The sequence below is a fragment of the Juglans microcarpa x Juglans regia genome, chromosome 8D, assembly GCF_004785595.1.
Source record: "Juglans microcarpa x Juglans regia isolate MS1-56 chromosome 8D, Jm3101_v1.0, whole genome shotgun sequence".
Taxonomy (NCBI): Eukaryota; Viridiplantae; Streptophyta; class Magnoliopsida; order Fagales; family Juglandaceae; genus Juglans; species Juglans microcarpa x Juglans regia.
Window position 1 is genome coordinate 6,508,538 of NC_054608.1, and position 21,601 is coordinate 6,530,138.

At 32.4% G+C, this 21,601-nt stretch overlaps 2 protein-coding genes across 2 annotated transcripts; one reads left to right on the forward strand and one right to left on the reverse strand.

Moving 5' to 3' along the window:
• Positions 1-12,565: 12,565 nt before the first annotated feature.
• On the reverse strand, positions 12,566-13,494 carry LOC121242802. The gene is made up of 3 exons (XM_041140750.1): positions 13,296-13,494; positions 12,860-12,994; positions 12,566-12,820 (listed from the first exon to the last, which is right to left on the reverse strand). The coding sequence occupies exons 1-3, from the start codon at positions 13,384-13,386 to the stop codon at positions 12,633-12,635; spliced, it is 414 nt and encodes a 137-aa protein (XP_040996684.1). The 5' UTR covers positions 13,387-13,494; the 3' UTR covers positions 12,566-12,632.
• Positions 13,495-16,145: 2,651 nt separating this feature from the next.
• On the forward strand, positions 16,146-17,872 carry LOC121242801 (UPF0481 protein At3g47200-like). Its single transcript, XM_041140749.1, has 2 exons — positions 16,146-16,391; positions 16,554-17,872. Exons 1-2 carry the CDS (start codon positions 16,369-16,371, stop codon positions 17,830-17,832), a joined length of 1,302 nt encoding a protein of 433 aa, XP_040996683.1. The 5' UTR covers positions 16,146-16,368; the 3' UTR covers positions 17,833-17,872.
• Positions 17,873-21,601: the final 3,729 nt, after the last annotated feature.

A 21,601-nucleotide genomic window follows, 5' to 3' on the forward strand; every position in this document is an offset into this window, starting at 1 on the left:
TCGAACGTATTTGTTTTACATGTGAACATAAATATGAACGTCCGAATGTCGAAGCATGAATAATGTAGAAAATCATTACGTTCGGATGTTATAATTAAACGTTCGAACGTGGAAGCCGTAACGGCTCTGTAATTTAAACGTCGTACGTTCGAACGTCTTGGTGAAACGTTCGAACGTTTCGACGCAGAATGGCTGAGTTGACTCAGCCATTATTGAAATCTCAAAAATTTCTCTACACGGTTCTAAATACCGAAATGTCACCGTGCAAATGAAGTATACACTTCAAGAAACATTTCTACGGTGACTATTCGGCCAATGACTAGCCGTGGTGGCCGGAAAATGAAGTTGAAAATCCGGCAACCACTTATCCGGTTTTAAATAAAACTCAATCCAAATCTCAATAAAATACATGTTACTTGAATAAAAGATGAATGCCTACCTTCAGTGACGATTGTGGCGGAGTTGACGGCGGCGGTGAAGGAGGCGTGGCGGCGTGCTAGGAAACGACGATGATACGTATTGGAAATGTCGTTTCGACGTTCGGTTTTGGCCTTATATACACAGAACGTTCGAACGTACTTATTATTACGTTCGAACGTTTTTCAATTTAATATTATATTATAAATGTTTATGTTATATATTAGGATGTTATATAATATTATTGACAATTAGATTATTGGTTTTTTTGTGAGTGCTTGTTATATTTCTAAAGTTTAGCAATATGTTTATACATATTGTTGTGATTTTATGCTTACTCTTGAAATAATTGTGATTATTGTTTGTGAATTTTGTGAATAGTTTATGAGCTTATGGTGTTTATTGATGATTTAATAAGTAGTATATAGTTATAGATAGATATATAAAATATAGTATACATATTATATTATAAGTTAGTATATAATAAAGAATTTAATAAGTAACAATTTAATATATATTATTGATTTATATTTATGGTATAATTTATATATTATATACATTTATGTTCTCATTGAAAGTATTATGCTATCATACTATACAATGTAGTATATAGTTATAGATAGATATATAAAATATAGTATAAATATTATATTATAAGTTAGTATATAATAAAGAATTTAATAAGTAACAATTTAATATATATTATTGATTTATATATATGGTATAATTTATATATTATATACATTTATGTTCTCATTGAAAGTATTATGCTATCATACTATACAATGTAGTATATAGTTATAGATAGATATATAAAATATAGTATACATATTATATTATAAGTTAGTATATAATAAAGAATTTAATAAGTAACAATTTAATATATATTATTGATTTATATATATGGTATAATTTATATATTATATACATTTATGTTCTCATTGAAAGTATTATGCTATCATACTATACAATGTAGTATATAGTTATAGATAGATATATAAAATATAGTATACATATTATATTATAAGTTAGTATATAATAAAGAATTTAATAAGTAACAATTTAATATATATTATTGATTTATATATATGGTATAATTTATATATTATATACATTTATGTTCTCATTGAAAGTATTATGCTATCATACTATACAATGTAGTATATAGTTATAGATAGATATATAAAATATAGTATACATATTATATTATAAGTTAGAATATAATAAAGAATTTAATAAGTAACAATTTAATATATATTATTGATTTATATATATGGTATAATTTATATATTATATACATTTATGTTCTCATTGAAAGTATTATGCTATCATACTATACAATGTAGTATATAGTTATAGATAGATATATAAAATATAGTATACATATTATATTATAAGTTGGTATATAATAAAGAATTTAATAAGTAACAATTTAATATATATTATTGATTTATATATATGGTATAATTTATATATTATATACATTTATGTTCTCATTGAAAGTATTATGCTATCATACTATACAATGTAGTATATAGTTATAGATAGATATATAAAATATAGTATACATATTATATTATAAGTTAGTATATAATAAAGAATTTAATAAGTAACAATTTAATATATATTATTGATTTATATATATGGTATAATTTATATATTATATACATTTATGTTCTCATTGAAAGTATTATGCTATCATACTATACAATGTAGTATATAGTTATAGATAGATATATAAAATATAGTATACATATTATATTATAAGTTAGTATATAATAAAGAATTTAATAAGTAACAATTTAATATATATTATTGATTTATATATATGGTATAATTTATATATTATATACATTTATGTTCTCATTGAAAGTATTATGCTATCATACTATACAATGTAGTATATAGTTATAAATAGATATATAAAATATAGTATACATATTATATTATAAGTTAGTATAGTAGGAATCGTACGTTCGAACGTTTCAAGTTAACCTTCGAACGTTGAAATAAGAGCGGGAAATTTCCCGCTCGATTAAGGTACCTGTGTGATGATTCAGACGTTCGGACGTTTAGACTATACGTTCGAACGTTATTTGATGAAATCACCAGAAAATTATGTACATTCGAACACCAAATATGTTAACGTTCGAACGTTAGTTAAATTAGTGCGGGAAATTTCCCGCTCAAATATGGTAACAATTTGATAAAATGTACGTTCGGACGTTTAAGTTAAATGTTCGAACGTTTATCTGTAAATTTACGAACGTTCGAACGAAAAATTGTGATACATTCGAACATATATGAGGAAAGTGCGGGAACTTTCCCGCTAGATTTTATGTTATAAATAAGAAGGGTACGTTCGAACGTGTACTGTAAACGTCCGAACGTTATGAGCGGGAATAATTTTAGCAAATAACGTTCGGACGTACAACTTAAACGTTCAAACGTTTAAACTAATAATTTACGGTATTAATCAGTACGCGCACGGGAGGAAGCAGATCATTTCTTCTTCTCCCGTGGGCGCAACAGACAGAGACAGAGAGAGAGAGAGAGAGAGAGAGAGAGAGAGTTAGTGTGAGAGAGAGTTGAGTTAGAGAGTTAGAGAGTTAGAGAGAGTTGAGTTTTGGTAAGAAAAAATTTTTATTTCTTGTCTTTATTTGAATTTTATGATATTTATACAATGTGTTTTTGTTATAGAATATTTCTAATAAGTTAGTGTTGTATTTATTTGAAGGATTGCTTGTTTTGGGAAGTTGGAAGATTTTGATTTGTAAGAGGATATTGTGAGTGCTAGGTATATTTCTAAACTTTATCAATATATTGTTGTGATTTTATGCTTACTCTTGAAATATTGTGATTATTATTTGTATAGTTTGTAAATAGTTTGTGAGTTTTTATAAATATGTTGTGATATGAATTTGAAATATTGTGTTTCTTATTAGAAATATATTTTCATTAGGCTTTGTTAATACATGTTTATTACTTACTCAACTTTAAAAATATGTTAATACATGTGGCATGTTATTTTGTGAATATATTGTGAGTTATTATGAATATATTGTGATATGGACTTTAAATATTTACATTATTATTTGTGAATGACGTTTGAATATATTTACATTATTACAAATGAGAGACTTTGATGAAATGTACGTCCGAACATTTAAGTTAGAGAGAGTTGAGTTTGGTAAGAAAAAATTTTTATTTCTTGTCTTTATTTGAATTTTATGATATTTATACAATGTGTTTTTGTGATATGGATTTGAAAAATTGTGATAATAATATTTCAAATTAAGTAATAACAAATAAAAGTAACTCTTTAAGAATTATAATAATTAAAATTATTGTATAACCATTGAAATTTAAGAATGATAATTAAATATTTATAATAATATTTAAAATTAAGTAATAACAAATAAAACTAACTCTTTAAGAATTATAATATTTAAAATAATATTATACTTCTTTTACAATTTAAGTATAACAATTTAAATTATATTTTAAGAATGATAATAATTAAAATTATAATATAACCTTTAAAATACTCTTCAATAAAAAAGTCTTGAAACTACTAAATAAGTAGAGTTTGAATATGTAAATATACTTATTTATTATAAACTAAAGAGAAAGGAAATAAGGATAAAATATATTCTTATATAAAAATTATATACTTATTGTCTATATAAGTAAATAACTCACTCAATTAAGTATAACAATTAGGATTATAATTGTGGAATGATAATAATTAAAATTATTTAATAATCTTTAAAATTATATATAACAATTTAATAAGTAAATTTTGGTATAATTGCTTGACTGTCATAGTCTCTTCGGCCTTGAGAGGAGAGTCGAGGTCGGACAGTTTGTGACGGTTAAGTAATTAGACCAATTTTTAAACATTTCTTTAAGATCATTCTCCCTCGTTGTGTACAAGACACGAAACGTAGGGTCACATAATCTTCCATCCCTCTTTAGTTTAACAATATGGAGATATTGTTGTATGATTATACTGCTAGATGTGTGTGACATTGCATAAATACCCTTAGACCCGTTTGGGAATCAGTGTACATTTATGTGTCCACTGATTCCTGAATTGTCCAGTGTGGACAGTTTGAGATTATATTATCTGTATTGCACATTTTTGTTACTCGCTACTTTTCACGTTTAATATGAAGTTTCGGTGTCTTCTTCTATTGTTCTTCGGGTATACTGTTCGTAGGGTCACAATCCCGATATTTGAACATGTATACTTGGAGAATTATGGGGAGGTGCTGCCGAAATTTCTACTAACGTAGAAATTAGTAGAATGACGAGATTTGTGCAATATGGAGAATATAATCTCGAATGGAATAGGACCAACTACCTTATCAAAAAAGTAATGACAATTGGAGCATGACATGCATGTGAATTTTCAATGTACGTGTTATTAATATATAGATGTTTTTAGAAATGGACAAAAATTGGATGCGTCTGGACGATAGACTTGGAAAGGATTACGTACCCTATGCATGTGGAGTAAGAACTTTCATTGATTTTGCACGGGCTTCTGCTGATAGTCGTGGTTACATTAAGTGTCCATGTCGAGGGTGTAAAAATTTGTGTGCGATAGGATTGGATGAAGTAGAGCGTCATATATTTGTGAACGGTATGGATCTGGGGTATACGCGATGGGTACTGCATGGTGAGCCGTATGAAGGGTCAGCAGATGTATTGGTCGATCATCACAATTATTTGCGGCACATGGATGATGATTATGAGCACGATGAGATGGAGGAGATGTTGGGTGACATTGGAGCTGGGATGTTTATGGATGAGGTTAACGACAATGCCTCAACTGGTGGATTAGGGACTGATTGTGATAATTTCCCTTCACTGTGGGAAGATGCAAAGCGCGAGCTTTACCCAGGTTGTACAAAACATTCCAAAATGTCGTTTATTGTGCGGTTGCTTCACATTAAATCATTGTGTGGGATGTCGACGAAAGCAATAAACATGGTATTGGACTTATTTAACGAGGTTCTTCCCAAAGGGTCTGCATTGCCTAAGAACTTTTATGAAGCGAAGCAGTTGAGAAAGGGATTAGGATTTGAGTACAAGTCCATACATGCATGCAAGAATGATTGTGTATTGTTATGGAAGGAGAACGAGGAGAAACAAGCATGTCCTGTATGTGGAGAGTCGAGGTGGAAAGGTAAGAAAAACGTCCCGGTTAAGGTGTTGCGGTATTTTCCCTTGAAACCTAGGTTGCAAAGACTATATATGTGTAAGAAAACAGCTCATGATATGAGGTGGCACGAGGAGAAAAGAGTTAAGAATGACGGGTATATGAGGCATCCAGCTGATTCACTTGCGTGGCAGTCTTTCGATAATCAGTATCCAGAGTTCGGGTTAGAAGCTCGGAACGTGCGCCTGGGACTCACAACCGATGGATTCAACCCTTTTGGGAATATGAGTACAAGTTATAGCACTTGGCCCGTGGTATTGATTCCGTACAATCTTCTACCATGGAGGTGTATGAAGGCGCCAAACTTTTTGTTAACTTTACTCATCCCTGGCCCTAGATCACCTGGGAATGATATTGACGTATTCATGCAGCCGTTGATTGAAGAGCTGAAAGAGTTATGGGAAACAGGGGTTAGAACTTATGATGCATCTAAGTCGACATCTTTTCAGATGCATGCTGCGGTAATGTGGACCATAAATGATTTTTCGGCGTATGGGAATCTTTCCGGCTGGAGTACGAAAGGGAAGTTAGCGTGTCCGACGTGTAATAAAGAAACTGCTAGTGAGTGGCTAAAATTTTCTCAGAAGTTGTGTTTCATGGGTCATCAACGTTATTTACCAGCAAATCATGCATGGAGAAGAGAATGTGCCAAGTTTGATGGAAGAGTAGAGGATAGGATTGCACCAAAAGAGTTGTCTGGAGAAGAGATAGTGGAACAATTGCAACATGTTAGAACGAACAATTTTGGCAAAGGTCGGGGAAAGAACAAGAGAAAACGAGCCGTACAAGAATTGAATTGGACAAAGCGTAGTATTTTTTTTGACTTGCCGTATTGGTCGTCATGGTAGTTGCGACATAGTTTGGATGTAATGCACATAGAGAAGAATATTTGTGATAATATACTGGGTACATTGATGAGTATTAACAAAAAGACGAAAGACACGATCAAGACGAGGAAAGATCTTGAGAGAATGAGAATTAAACATAATCTGCATTTGCGGGTGGAAGGCAACAAGGTGGTCATGCCGCATGCATGTTTTACGATGACGAGGGAGGAGAGGATGGATTTCTGCAAATGGTTGCAAGGTGTGAAGTTGCCAGATGGTTATGCTTCAAATATTGGTAGATGCGTGAGTCCTGATGATTGGAAAATCAATGGATTGAAAAGTCATGATTGTCACGTATTTTTGCAGAAGTTATTACCTGTGGGAATTCGTGGGAAGCTTACATCTAATGTACGTGTGGCCATATCTGAACTATGTATGTTTTTCAAGGATTTGTGCGCTCGGGTAGTAAATCGAGATGTGTTGTCGAAATTGGAAGAAGACATTGCTACTATACTATGTAAATTCGAGCAGATCTTTCCACCATCATTTTTTGATGTCATGGTCCATTTAGCAATACATTTACCGTGAGAGGTACTTCTGGGTGGACCGGTGCAATTCCGTTGGATGTATCCAGTTGAAAGATATTTGGGTCGATTGAAGCGCACTGTTGGGAATAAAGCCAAAGCTGAGGGTTCAATAGCAGAGGCCTATATACACGATGAATGGTTAACATTTTGCTCTCTATATCTTCGTGGTGTTGAGACACGATTTAATCGTCAAGAGCGAAATGCTGATCTTGCTACTCCGCCTCCTCGTGAGCTATCAGTGTTTTCCCAGAATGTACGACCCTTGGGTGCACAAACAAGTTACGATTTAATTGATGGAGAGTTGGGTAAAGTTCGGTGGTATGTGCTAAATAACTGCCGAGAGATTGATGATTATCTTAGGTATGTCATTTCATTTCTTTGAATAATTATAGTTTTCTTTAAATTAATTAGAATTGTTGTGCTCAAAATATACTTCTTTTGCAACATGTTATAACAGTGACCACATGGACAAACTTAGGACGGAAGGCGTAGAAAATATAGAGGCAAGACACGAGGAAGAATTTCCCGGATGGTTTGAAGAACGTGTATGAACTAAAATTATATATATGTTATATTGTGAAATTTTTAACTCTGGATAATGAAATAATAAATATATACTATTTCAATTTATAGATTTTGGAACAACGTGCTCGTGATCCCGGATCAATTTCTTCTGAATTGTATGTATTGGCCCGTGGTCCCTCAAATAGAGCACTTCGATATACTGCATGCACGGTTCGAGGTTATAGATTCCATACTTTGGACCTTGAACGTAATAGAAAGACTCAAAATTGTGGTGTGTTAGTCGAGGGGAGTCAGGGAACAGATGATATTGACTATTATGGTGTCATACGTGATATTATCGGATTGAAATATCTGGGTGGGTCTGTAACATATGTCTTTAAATGTGATTGGTGGGATCTAGGTGGTGGTCGGGTTTCGATACATAGGGATAATCACTTTACGAGTGTCAATACTGTATCTAAATGGTACGAAGATGATCCATTTGTATTGGCTTGTCAAGCTACCCAAGTCTATTACTTGATTGATCCAATGAAAAGTGCTGATGAAGATAGTGGGGAGATAACTTGGCGAGCCGTACAAAAATTTGTTCCTCGAAATATATATGAAGCAGGAACGGGTGCAGATTACGAGAATAGTGGAGATGAAGATGACACTCCGATTGTTGCGGCATACCAGGAAGATGGAGAGGGTATTAATTTGTTTGTTGACCTCGGTGCACTTTAGTTGCTCCCCTTGTGTAGAGATGATGTCCCACCCGTACATCTCGACCCGTCTGTATTAAATGATCATTCAATTCAAGTCAGTGAGGAGGAAGAAGAAGAAGACGAGTCAGAAGATGAAGACGAATCAGAATCCGGGCAGGAGGTGGATAAAGATGATGAAGAAGAGGTGCATGATGATGAAGAAGATGTTATTGATGGAGATTCTGAAGCAAGCATGGAAAATTCATCTGAAGAATAAAAGTACTAAATATTTTATTCATATAGGTGACTAAAATATCTTGAATTTTCATAATTTCTTCTAATTAATTTTTTTTGATATAATTAATTATTTTCAAGAATGCCGCCAAAACGACAACGAAGAAATGTGCCTCCGCCAAGTCCAAGTCCTGAACCCATTGAGGACTTCCCACTCGAGGAATCCGTTCCTGAAGATGAAGCTAACACAGAAGAGAACAACAGCCAGTCGACACCTACCAGTAAGGAAATATTGTCGTTGATAATTATATATATAGTTAATATTTTTTCCTCAATAACTATATAATTATAATTATAGTATATCTATTATCATGTAGTTGATGCATCTGCACGTCGCAGTCGTGGCTATACACGTGGAATCTCTCTTGAAAAAAATAGAAGGTATGGTAAACTGAAGATCACAATTCCTGATAATTCCACTGGAGGAGTGGATGATAGTGCAGCAGCGCTTTCCTCCTATATTGGCACAGTAGTTCGAGCTTATGCTCCATTTTATGTGCGCTCATGGCGAGATGTTCCGATAGAGATTAAGGAGCACAGTCGAAGTCGAGTGCTGGTGAGTTTACTTTTTAGTACATTTTTTCACCTAGATTAATATATTATATTTTTTACCTGATTCCCTTATTAGGATGAATTCGACCTCGACTTTGGCCGTAGCGAGGATTTGAGAACCGTGAATGAGTTGATGGCTACACTATTCCGACGTCACAAAGGACGATGTCATGACCACTTCAAGAAGTTTGAGACGTTGGAAGAGGCTGCGCAGTCTCCTTTTCAGCAGATGAAGTTAGATGATTGGAGAAAGTGTTGTGATCTTTTCGCATCTCCAGATTATCAGGTATTTTACATTTATATCTTTTAATTATTTACATTCATATTCGTTTTATATATTATATGTATATATATTACAATTAACATTTTTAATATATTTTGTAGCACTTGAGTTCTACAAATGCACAGAATAGATCCGTTCTGACTGTCCACCATCGTGCCGGTTCAAGGTCATTCCACCGTCTTGCTGAAAAAATGGTAATTAAAAAATTATAGAATTCATTTATTTTCCTGATATTATTTCTGATAAGTACTAATATTATCTTTTTAAAATTGCTAATATTCTCGCTTTGTTAGAAACGTGATGATCCTGAAAACTTTTCCCTCATTCATGTCTATGCTGCTGCTCACACTAATGAGCATAGTGAGTGGATGGATCCTGTCGCTGCAGATAATTATGTAAGCAGTGTTAATTTTGTTAAATAAATTATTTATATAATATTTTAATAGTTTATTTCTTATTTCTATTTCTTTTAATACGTTACTAATTATTTACGATCATTACCTTTTAAATTGCAGAGCAAAATGTTGGAGATGCAGTCGGCTTCTGAGGAATCCTCTCCTAGTGACATAGACATATTCACGCAAGTGCTCGGGCCGTAGTCTAGTATGGCAAGAGGTTTGGGACGATCTATCAAGCATAAATGTTCATCCTCCTCAACCTCATCGGCTTCACAAATTAATAATCTTACGGCAGATTTAGAAGCTGCACGGCGTGAGAATGAGTATATGAGGTCGAGACAACAAGAGTTAGAGTCTCTCTTAGAACGACAGTCTCGTTTAGAGACGCGTTTGCAGGACCAACAGAGAGACCAGGAGGAAAGAATAAGCAATAAAGTGCAAGAGCAAGTGCAACGGGAGATGATGGTGCAAATGGAACGTGTTATGTCGTTGCAACAGAATCCCCGTGGGCGAGGGAAAAAGAAGAAATAAATTTTATCAATATTTCTGACTAGTTTTAATATCTAATTTTGTACTTTTATAAGACATTGTTACTTGTTAATTGGGTATGTAATATGATACAATTGGTATTATGTTTTTAAATTTTATGAAATTAGTATTTCTGATCTGTACGTTCGAATGTAAAAAAAAATCGTTCGAACGTTGGTTCACACTGTAACAAACGTTCGAACGTAAATACAATTGAATCGTTCGAACGTACTCACGCTAAAACGAACAAACCGTTCGAACGGTAAAGCGACTAACGTTCGAACAAAGAACTTGCATTCGGACGCTCCTTCATTTACATTCGAAATAACGTCCGAACATTAAACGCGCTACGTTTGAACATTTACGTTTACGTTCGAACAAATATTCGAACGTTTAATGTAATTAACGTTCGGACGCATTAACATTCGAACGTAAATTTTATACGTTCGAACACGATATCCAACGAACGTCAACTTCTCTCATTCGAACGCCAATCGGTCGTGTATAACGTCCGAACGTTTGATTTTACGTCCGAACGTGATTTTCTGTGACAGTTCATAACCGTCACAAAAAAAGGAACGTTCGAACGTTGTACCGAACGGAACACTTCCAACTGTCACTAAAAATATTTTTTGTGACGGTTGAACAGTAAACCGTCACCAAATGTTTTCTGTGACGCACTTTAGGTGACGGTCATGGTGACAGTTTCAAACCGTCACCAAATATGTTTAGTGACGGTTTGCCATTTTTTTGTGACAGTTTTTTCTGTCACAAAACACACATTCTGTTGTAGTGATAATAATGTTATAAAATAAAAATATTTTTATAAAATAATATTATTTTTATGAAATATTTTAAAAAATTATTTTTTATTTAACACATTATTATGAAATGTATTGTAAAAAACATTGGAGAGAATGTGGAACCTTTTTTGCGTTTGCGGACGAGGTAGAAGCAGCAGCAGTCACCGCAATTGCTGCAGCAGTCATCGCAGCTGCGGCCACCGAATATACCTGTAATAGATCGGACAATAACCACAATAATAATATATTAAGGAAAAGTAACAAAAATCCAAACAGAAACAAGGCACTTATTTTTATATTCATTTCCTATATTTCATGTTTCTCTAACCTGAAAATAAATGATAAAGAAGGAAAAGTTATAACCTATTATATGAATAAATGATATCATCAGTCTTGTTATGATATAAAAATAGTTTCATTTCATCTTATCATTATAATTTTTTTAAAATTTTTACATATAATATAATAAACAATTCAATTTTTTCAAACATCAAAACAATAATAATTTTAAAAAATAATATTATAATAATATTTTATTTAACTTTCAATTTTTATCTAAAATCATCGCATCTTATCTCATTATCCAAACGAGACCTAAGAATATGCATTTAATTGGGATTTATGCAGCTGTCGATTTAAAAAATACCTGCATTTGAGTTGTAATAAATTTTAAATTCTCATTGCAAAAAAATTGTTCATTTATTGTGATTTATTTTTTATTAAAATAATTATTTACAGTTAAAATAAATTTATTCTCTTAAAAAATAATTTTTATCGTAAATAACTCGTTATAAATGTTGATGATTCTTGTAGTAGATCTATAACTTCTCTCTCAAAATTAAATTTTCATTTTTATATATACGCGGTCTAATCGACTTTCGGATTTTTCTTTCATTGTGCAAATTAAAGGGCAGCACTGCAATTAATTTTGAGGGCAATTTCGTTTGTTGTTTGTTTTGATTGGTAAAATTAAATACTCTTCTAATTACGGGTCTTGACTGTTGACCACTACCATTTTATCCTCAACCTTATTCTTATGCAAATACAACTATTATAGTGTCATTATTTACAATGAAGAGATAAATTTAATAATTTAAATTATATCTTAATTAATTAATACTTTTCATCACGTGTGAAAAAATAATTCTTAAAAATAATATTTTTAACATTAATAATTAATGAAGCTTTAAGTTTTCTTTTTATATTTTAAGATTTTTTAGTTCCATTACATGATAATAGCTTAACTTATAATGGAATATTGACAAACTACATCATTCTTAAAAAGACACAGTGAAACGTTCAATTAAAATGCACAAAAAACCATATATCTGACTTTAAGAGAAACCACATAAGTTAATTACTTATATATTTAACCATATTTAGTTCATAAAAAGTTTATTTAAGTTGACACATTAATATCTATCAGATCCAGAAGTGACATTTATGTATAAAAAAAATTATAAAAATTGTTAATTTCAAATTACGTACGATGAGATTAATGTGCTAATTCATGTCTTATGGTCTGAATGTAAATTAGTACCTTTGCGTTCAAGATCAGAGCTAGAACGTTTAGATTTCCATGGGCGATATGCTATCAGTTTACGCCAGAACGGTACCCTTTTGTTTTCCGTTTCAAGATGATCTGCCTCTTTCAACTCATCTCCTTTGGTGATGTAATTGTCGTCTCTTTGATCACGTCCAGTTGTTTCGTCATAATTGCTGATATAAGTATCATTTTGATTGGTCTGATCCTGAAGCGAATCCTTGGAACCTGCAGACCCATTAATAACTGGTACTGTTCCTTTGCTCTTAAGATTCTCCTCATCTTCAAGATTAAACTCACCATCATTTTGAATGCCACGTTCTTTTTCTGTCATAGAATCACAGGAATCAACACATGCACATTTCAATCAAAATAGCGAAATGCTTTCAGCTACTTATCTTCTTTCCTTTTCCTTTCTTCACCCTTTACAGAATTTAAAATTTATATATCTAATCTTTTGAGTCCTTACATATAGGAAATTGAAAGGTTTCAAGATAGCAATAAACAGAATATATATATATATACACACACACACACACACACATTACTTATCAAGTTGTGTAGTGATTTTCTGGATGACATACATATAGATAAGTTCATTCCAATTAATGCTTTAGTCTTCCCTTACCTCCTCCTTTTAACGGGATCTGAGGTCGAGCCACATACGTCTGTAGTAGCTGTGGTGATGGTAGGGCTGTTGACTTGTTGGGAATGCCCATTTCGTCCCGAAGCCGATAACCTTAGATCTGCTGCCTCTGCCTGATCTGCATCTCTTTTCATTTTTCTTCTCTTGATCTCTTGCAAAAGCTTTGATCAGTTGTCTGTGCCTTTAGGGATAGTGTTAATACCTTCAATAAATTATCTATGGTGGCCTGGAAAGGTGGTTATTTTATTTGTTTTATGGTTTTTTTTCTTTTTAAAGAGCATGTGCAAATGATTGGAATTTTTAAAGGAATAATGTCTAACTGACTAACCTTTTCAAAACGGGCAACGCTACTCGGTAATCGCTCAGGCTTTTTGGCCTTTTTTTTTTTTTTTTTTCTTTTTTTTTTTCACATTTTTTTAATATTTTTAAATATTTTTAAAAAATAATTAAAATATATCAATATACTTAAAATTACTTCCTTAATCATTAAGTAAAAAAAATAAATTTGACTAGCGATCAACTAGGACGGTACAATTGTGAGGGCATAGTAGTGTTTTCTTTTTAAAATCGCGTTAAATGACTGATTGACTACCTCAAAAGACAAACCCAAGTTGCATGAGATTGAGGTGTCGGAGTGAACAGTTGTTTGTGTCTGTCCAAGTATTATTTTCTCCAAACAGTACTAGCGGTATGTCGAGCGAACTTTGGCTCTGACCAACAATCGAGCCAATTTTCAGCAAACATATTTTCAACTCTAAAATCAGTCTTCACATATATTTCAACAATCTCTCATTTAGAGACTGGGTCTTCACATGCCAGCCATTGTTTCCAACTAAACTCTATCATTTCTGCAGCTCACAGCTCCCAACTTCAAGCTAGAAGACGCACTGAAGTTAAGCCTGACTTCAGACTTCCACGTACTTCGCCCTTAGTCAAGACATCTACTGGGCGACTCACAACTCTCACTACACTAGGAGTATCCGGTCTCGAACCGATCTTAGTAACCTTAGCCAACTTTCTCAACCTTTCATGAGGAACGATAAAGTTGACTCCCTTTAGCTTCCTCACATGTTTCCCGCGATCAAACCTGTATTTTTATACTCTTGTATTTACGTGTACATCACTGGACCTTGATGTCAAGTATAAAGAATTAAATATCTTACCATCCGCTAAGACCAGCGCACCCTTAGTAATCTTCCAAGCTCCTCTAGAGAACGCTACTGTAAAACAGTTGTCATCAAGCTGTCCCGCAGAGATCAAGTTTTTCTTTAGATCTAGAACATGTCTGACTTGCTGTAAAGTCCACACGCTCCTGTTTAGCAGTGTGATACACACATTACCCACTCCGACTACATCTAGTGTCTCTCCATCAACAACATACATCTTCCCAAAATTATCAGCAACATATATAATTCTGCACAATTTTTCTATGTGAGGTGCTATGAAACGAAGATCCTGAATTTAATATCTAATCATCAATCAGATTATGCACTGTAAGAAATAAGATATCATAAATTTATTCTACTACTATATTCACATAATCATCCTTAATACTTTCTTGATTCTTATAATTTTTCTTAATATGATTTGACTTGTCACAGCTCTAACATGTAATCTAGTGTCCAGTTTTCAAAGAATAACTGACTACCCTTTCCAAAACCGTGTTAGGTGACTGACTAACTACCTCAAACGGCGAACCCAAGTTGCATGAGATCAAGGTGCCGGAGTGAACAGTTGTCTGTGTCAGTCCAAATATTATTTTTTTCAGAACTCCCGATCTTATATTATACAGCGTACCTATTTTTTTATATATTTTTTTTAACATTTTTAAATATTTTAAAAAAGATATAATATCACTATATAAAAAAACTCAAAAAAAATAAAATAAAAAACAAATAAAATAAACGGGATCCGGCGGCAGATCCCTAGCATTACCATGAGTCCGTGACTGCAGGGGACTGAAGAGCAACCTTTAATTAAAAGTAGATGGAGCCCACACGCTTCGAACGTCGCATCTCAAAACTCGGCATCACGTGATCTGCAGTGTATGGATATTTTATAATATTAATATATATTTTTTTGGATAAATTTTTAAAAGAGTAATAATATATATAGCAAATTATTTTGTTTTTTGAAATATTAACAGCCCATACTATCCGTGACTGAGAAATTTATACCTTCTATGTCTCAGTTGGTTTCATTTACTTCGCAAGGCTGTCGGCCACTGCCACTATAAACCATGAAGGGCCGTTGAAATGCCTTTAAAGCGGCAGAATAGTATACGGAAAATGAGATGGTTATTATTCTTTTATTACTTATTTATTATTTTTTATATTTAATTTTTTTAATTTTTAATTTTATTTAATAATTAAAAAAATACTATTAATAAAATTATATATAGTTATTATTTTTTTCTTAATAATTAAAAATTTAAAAAAATACTTAAAAAAATAAATACACTATAAATAATAAATAGATAGTATCACTGTCACATACCTGCTATATATCTAGATAATTCCCGATCAATTGTTTATTGCTTAGTACTGTTCACACTTGATGCTAGATATTTTTCTCTCTTTCTCTATCATTACTCAAAATTATATCTGAATGATATAAAAAAAATAGATTAACGGATCTCATATATATATATATATATATATAGATAGATAGAAAGTATATTTGAAAACTCATTTGTTGAAATATTAGATAAAAACAGATTTTAATTAGATATTTTAAACAAAAAGTTGACCTATTCCTGTATATAAAATAATAATAAAAGATAACAACTTTCACAAATATCTAAAAAAAATAATTAAAAAAATCACATTCAAATAAGGTTTCATACTAAACTTTTCACTCTCGACAATTTTCTTTGTCGACAGCATCTTCGTGCGTAGCATCTCCATTGGCAAACCCAAATCTAGCTCCGCTACTTCAAAACCGCGGGGCTCAAGTCGTGGCTAGTTTGGAGGCTATGATCGCTTAGTTAGCCGCCTAATCCCTGGGAACAAAGGTTGAGAGGTCAGATCAGATTCATGCAGATCATCTTATTCTTATGGTCAACGACCTGAATCTAAGGTGAGATATCCTTTATCTCTGGTGCTACTGAAAGGTTTTTAAGGTGAGATATATTGTGTGCTAGCTAGTGAATCTAATATCTATTATCATCTTTGATGTGTCCTAGTGTAAGTTTAGCTTCCTTGTTTGTGATGCCCATGCAGACTTTCACTTCTGTTGAAGATTAGAAATGTCTGTGAGTGGAGATAGTGTTATAATCAACATAGAAGGCTTGGCCTATTCAATTGAAGAAACGATGTTCCATGATTCGCTTTTGCCACCAAAGAGTTGTATCTTCAAGATCCCCAATATACTCTACAGGGAAAATGAAAAAGCATTTATCCCTGATGCGTTTTCTTTCGGCCCTCTTCACCATGATGGCAATCCAAACTTGAAAGCCGTTGAAAAAATTAAACTACAGTACTTGCAATGCCTTATTTCTCGATTACACACTTCAGAGACAGGTAAGAAAAGGGTGATAGATTTGATCAAATCCATCAAGGAAGTAGAGAAAGAGGCTCGTCAATATTATGCCGAATCAATTGAATACACTCCAGAAGAATTTGTCAAAATCTTGTTAATTGATGGTTGCTTCATTATTGAGCTTTTTCGAAAGGATGCTTATGAGGAGCTTAGAGAAAAAGATGACCCTATTTTTACCATGTCTTGCATGCTTCAATTTCTATACCACGACTTGATATTACTAGAAAACCAAGTTCCTTGGATTGTACTCGAGCGGTTGTTCAACATGACCAAACAACAAACACATACCGAGTCTTTACTTCAACTTGCCATTCAATTTTTTGGGACAACTTTCTCAGCCACACCACCAACCAAAATCTTGCCTCTCAAAGACATCAAGCACATAGTCGACCTACTGAGAAAATGGTTGGTTTCATCAACTATAGAGGAAGAAAACAACTCAGAATATTGGGAGGTCATGCCTTCTGCTACGAGCCTCGTGGAGGCTGGAATCAAATTCGTGAAGGGTACATCTGAAAGCATATTGGACATAAAATTCAATGATGGGGTCCTCAAAATTCCTCCATTGCTAATCCAAGAGACTACAGAAACAGCTTTCCGAAATCTGATCGCTTTTGAGCAATGCTACACCGACTGTGAAGCGTGGTTGACTTCCTATGCCATACTCATAGACAACCTCATCAACACTACCAAGGACGTGGACATACTTTGCGAGAGTGAGATTATTCATAGCTGGTCAAATCGAAAGGAAGCGGTTCAGTTCTTCAATAAGCTCTACCACAATACTTATGTCAAAACTTTCTATTACGGAAAGCTTTGCAACAATGTTAATGGATACTGCAACCGCAGGTGGCCTAGATGGCGTGCTGTGCTTGTGCGCAATTATTTCAACACTCCTTGGGCTTTACTTTCGACATTGGCCGCTATCATCCTATTGATCCTCTCTTTCTTACAAACTTTGTATACCATGAAAAGTTAGCAATATTACAATCTAATTATCAGAACTTATTGTGTATTAATCGGTCCCTTCAGCCTGTCATCTGAAAGTAAGTATTATCCTAAAAATGTTTTCAGAAGTTTGGTTATAATATTTTTTGTAATTGTATTTTTTTGATAGAAGATGTAATTTGAATACGTCACGTTATTCTTCTATAGTAAACATCTTTAATTATGTTGAATGAAATATTTGGACAAGAATTGTCATGTTAGAAATACTACATCAGAGTACATAACGGAAACAATATTACCCATTGACAAATCGTAGATCTAGTGCAGTTATTTCACTGATTTTTCGTCTTCGTCGTCGTTGTTCATCCGAAGTCCATCCGTATCGATGGTGGAGTGTTCTACGTGGAAAAATCAGAGTAACATTCACAAATTCCACAGCCTAGATGCTAGGACTAAAAGAACTGACACATTGAGAGAAATAATATGTTTGCTGTGCAAGTGAGTCATCCAAAGGGGGGAGGGCCGAGACTATATAAATAGACTCTCTAAATGTAACTTTCAGTTGATTATTAAGGGCCAGTCATCAGACTCATAAAGAGACTTAATAATCACTTCCCATAGAGTCGCTCCTGGCCCATATAATTGGTTTGGCAACTCATATTGCTATAAGTGTGCGTATATTTTAGTACGTGCTGCTCCCATTAACTGATCTCAGTCCATTTTTGCAACAAATCTACAGTCTTTTCTTCTCTTTATTTTATGTTTTTTATTTTAATTTTTTATTTCATAAATATCGAAAACGAGATACTCAGAGACTATCTCAAAACTACTAATTTCAACGCACATCACGAAAACCATACATTTTTTTAATCCAACTAAAATATTAGTCCATCAGCAGCGGGCGCATACCGCAACAATTAATATAGTACGAACTTCGACTTTGTTTAAATCACTTGTCACAATCCGTACAAAAAAATTCTGAAAATTTTGTGGGTTATTATTTCCGAAATGGGTTGTTGTATCTATTTCAACCTTCTATTTCAACCTTCGTCGAAATCAGCTTGATTTTGGGGATCGAGTTTGTTACAAATCTGTCTCTTTCTCTTTCTTTTCTTCTTCTTCTTCCTTCCTTCTCCAACTCAGAAATTTTGAAATTATAGTTTCCGGCATACAACCATATATATGGTCATAATTGTAATTTTGCCCTGCAATGTACCTTGAAATTTCTTAAGAGAGTAAAATCCTCTGTAACTCTGCAGATATTGACATGTTGCCAAACTACATAAATCTTTATGATGTATGATTGATCGTTTATTTACTTTTTTTTTTTCTGTTTTCACAACACGTACATTTCAGATGAAAACTCTATAAAATCCAAATATCCGTTCTTCTCTTTCAAAGTCTAATCTGTTGTCTCTTTGTTTTTTACGATTAGCTCTACTTTATAACTTCGATGGATTGTACCAAGTCAAGACTTCAGTTAACCTTTGATATAACGAGCTTTTTAAATTATTAATCCTCTATTTCTTTATATCCTTATTTGTGGGTCATCGGAGTCCACAATTGCATCATACGAAGATTAGTTAACCATGGAAAGGACCGTTGAATTGTCTTTATAGGCAGGATTAGGATACCAGCTGTCGAGGAGATTCCCTTTCATCAATTGCTTATTGCTAAGTGTCGTTGTGTAATTGGTGATCATGGAGTGCTTCCTAATTATTATATATATATATATATGACAAATATTTTACAATGAGTAGATAAGATTAGTTGCAAAGAAAATATACATATCAGAAAATATACATATTATATATGGTCATAATTGTAATTATATCTAAACGATAAATAAAAAAAAAATAGATTAACCGATATATTTGAAAACTCATTTGTTGAAATTTTGGATAAAACATTTTAATTTGATATTTTGAATAGATTAACCGATATATTCCTATGTCCAAAATAATTAAAAAAGATAACAACTGTCACAAATATTTTAAAAATTATAAAAAAATCACATTCAAATAAGTTTCCATATTTAACTATTCACTGATCTCGACAATTCCTTTTGTCGACAGTCTTGTTGGTTTTTTTAATTTATTCCTGAGCTGTTTCGTACGTAAATTCTTGGTTGGAACCATCTCCAAGTGCATGAGGCAACAATACTACGGTTGGCCGGAAATTAATTACTGGGAACAAAGGTTGTGAAGTCCAATCACAGAAAGAAATTTTAGTTTTAGGGAACAAATAATTTAGGGATGAAATAAATTTCATCTTTAAAAATAATTATTAAATTTCGTCTAAAAAAATGATGACTTTGTAAAAACATTCGAACGGTTTAAAAGTCGTTCAAACCACATCATTTGTGATGAATTAGGTCTTCTTAAAACATCAAAACCGTTCGAATGGTCAAAAATACTTTCAAACTTGGAATTAATGTTTGTTCGAATACTATATAATTGGTTCGAATGGTAATATTGGCGGGGAAGTAATTTATTTTGGTAGAGAAAGTTTAAGTCTGTTCGAACATAAAATTGGTTCGTTCGAACAGTAAAGATTTGGTGAGAAATGCTGGCGAGAAGGTTTCAAGCTTGTTCAAACACAACATTTATGTATTCGAACGGAACATTTGGTGGGAAATTAAATTAAAATTGGTGAGAATTTTTTTAAACCTTGTTTGAACGGAACATAAAATATTTATGGAACATAAAATTGGCGGGGTTGGAGAGTGGTGGTGGACGATGACTTTTGGCAACTGGAAGCACTGGAGCGACGGAGGGGCTGAAATGGGTTTGGTGCATTCTAACGGCACTGGGTCTGGACACGATGCCTAATATATATATTTTTTTCCCGTTCGAACGGTTAGTAATTCCATTCGAACTCATTTCAAAAATATATAATTCGTTCGAACGCTTACGAATACCGTTCCAACGGGAAAAAAATATTGTGTTGGTTATTATTATATTTGTTATAATAATATAGTATAAATACTTATACTACTTATATATAATACTTATACTACTTATATAATACTCATACTTAATTATTATATACTTATATTTATACTAATACTTATATACTATATACTTATATACTACAATATATTATACTTATATATAAAACTACAATATATATAGTTATATATATACTACTATATAATTATATACTGCTATATGTATAACATACTTATATAGTTATACTTATATATAATTTGTTCACTTATATTATAGTTAGATATACAATTATATCTACTTATATAATATATACTTATGCTAATATCATATAATATACTTCTATATTTAATATACTTATATAATATACTCTTATATAATATACTTATAATATTTATATGGGTGTACTATTTAAGTATATAGTCTTGTACACTACTATATGCTTATCTTCTACTATATATTTAGACATATATATTCTTAACTTATTTTATACTTATTAACTTATACTTATATATATTGAACACATAAATATTAAGTGTTCTATATAAATTAGATATATATATATATATATCACACGTGCAAACTGCCTATTATTACTGTTAGAAAGGGTTAATTACATGTCCGAATGGAAATTTATAGAGTTCGAACGTATATAATATGTTGGCACCATTCCTAAGCTATGGTGGGATTAATTTGCGCCATATTACACTTTCAATTATCTGTTTGAACAACTATAATGGACATTCGAACGGATATGCGCTGAATTGATCAGGTGGGAAACTTTTCCCGCTTCCCTGCTTTCGGGTTCGAATGGTTAGTAAATTACGTTCGAACGGAAAAATAAAAAATAAG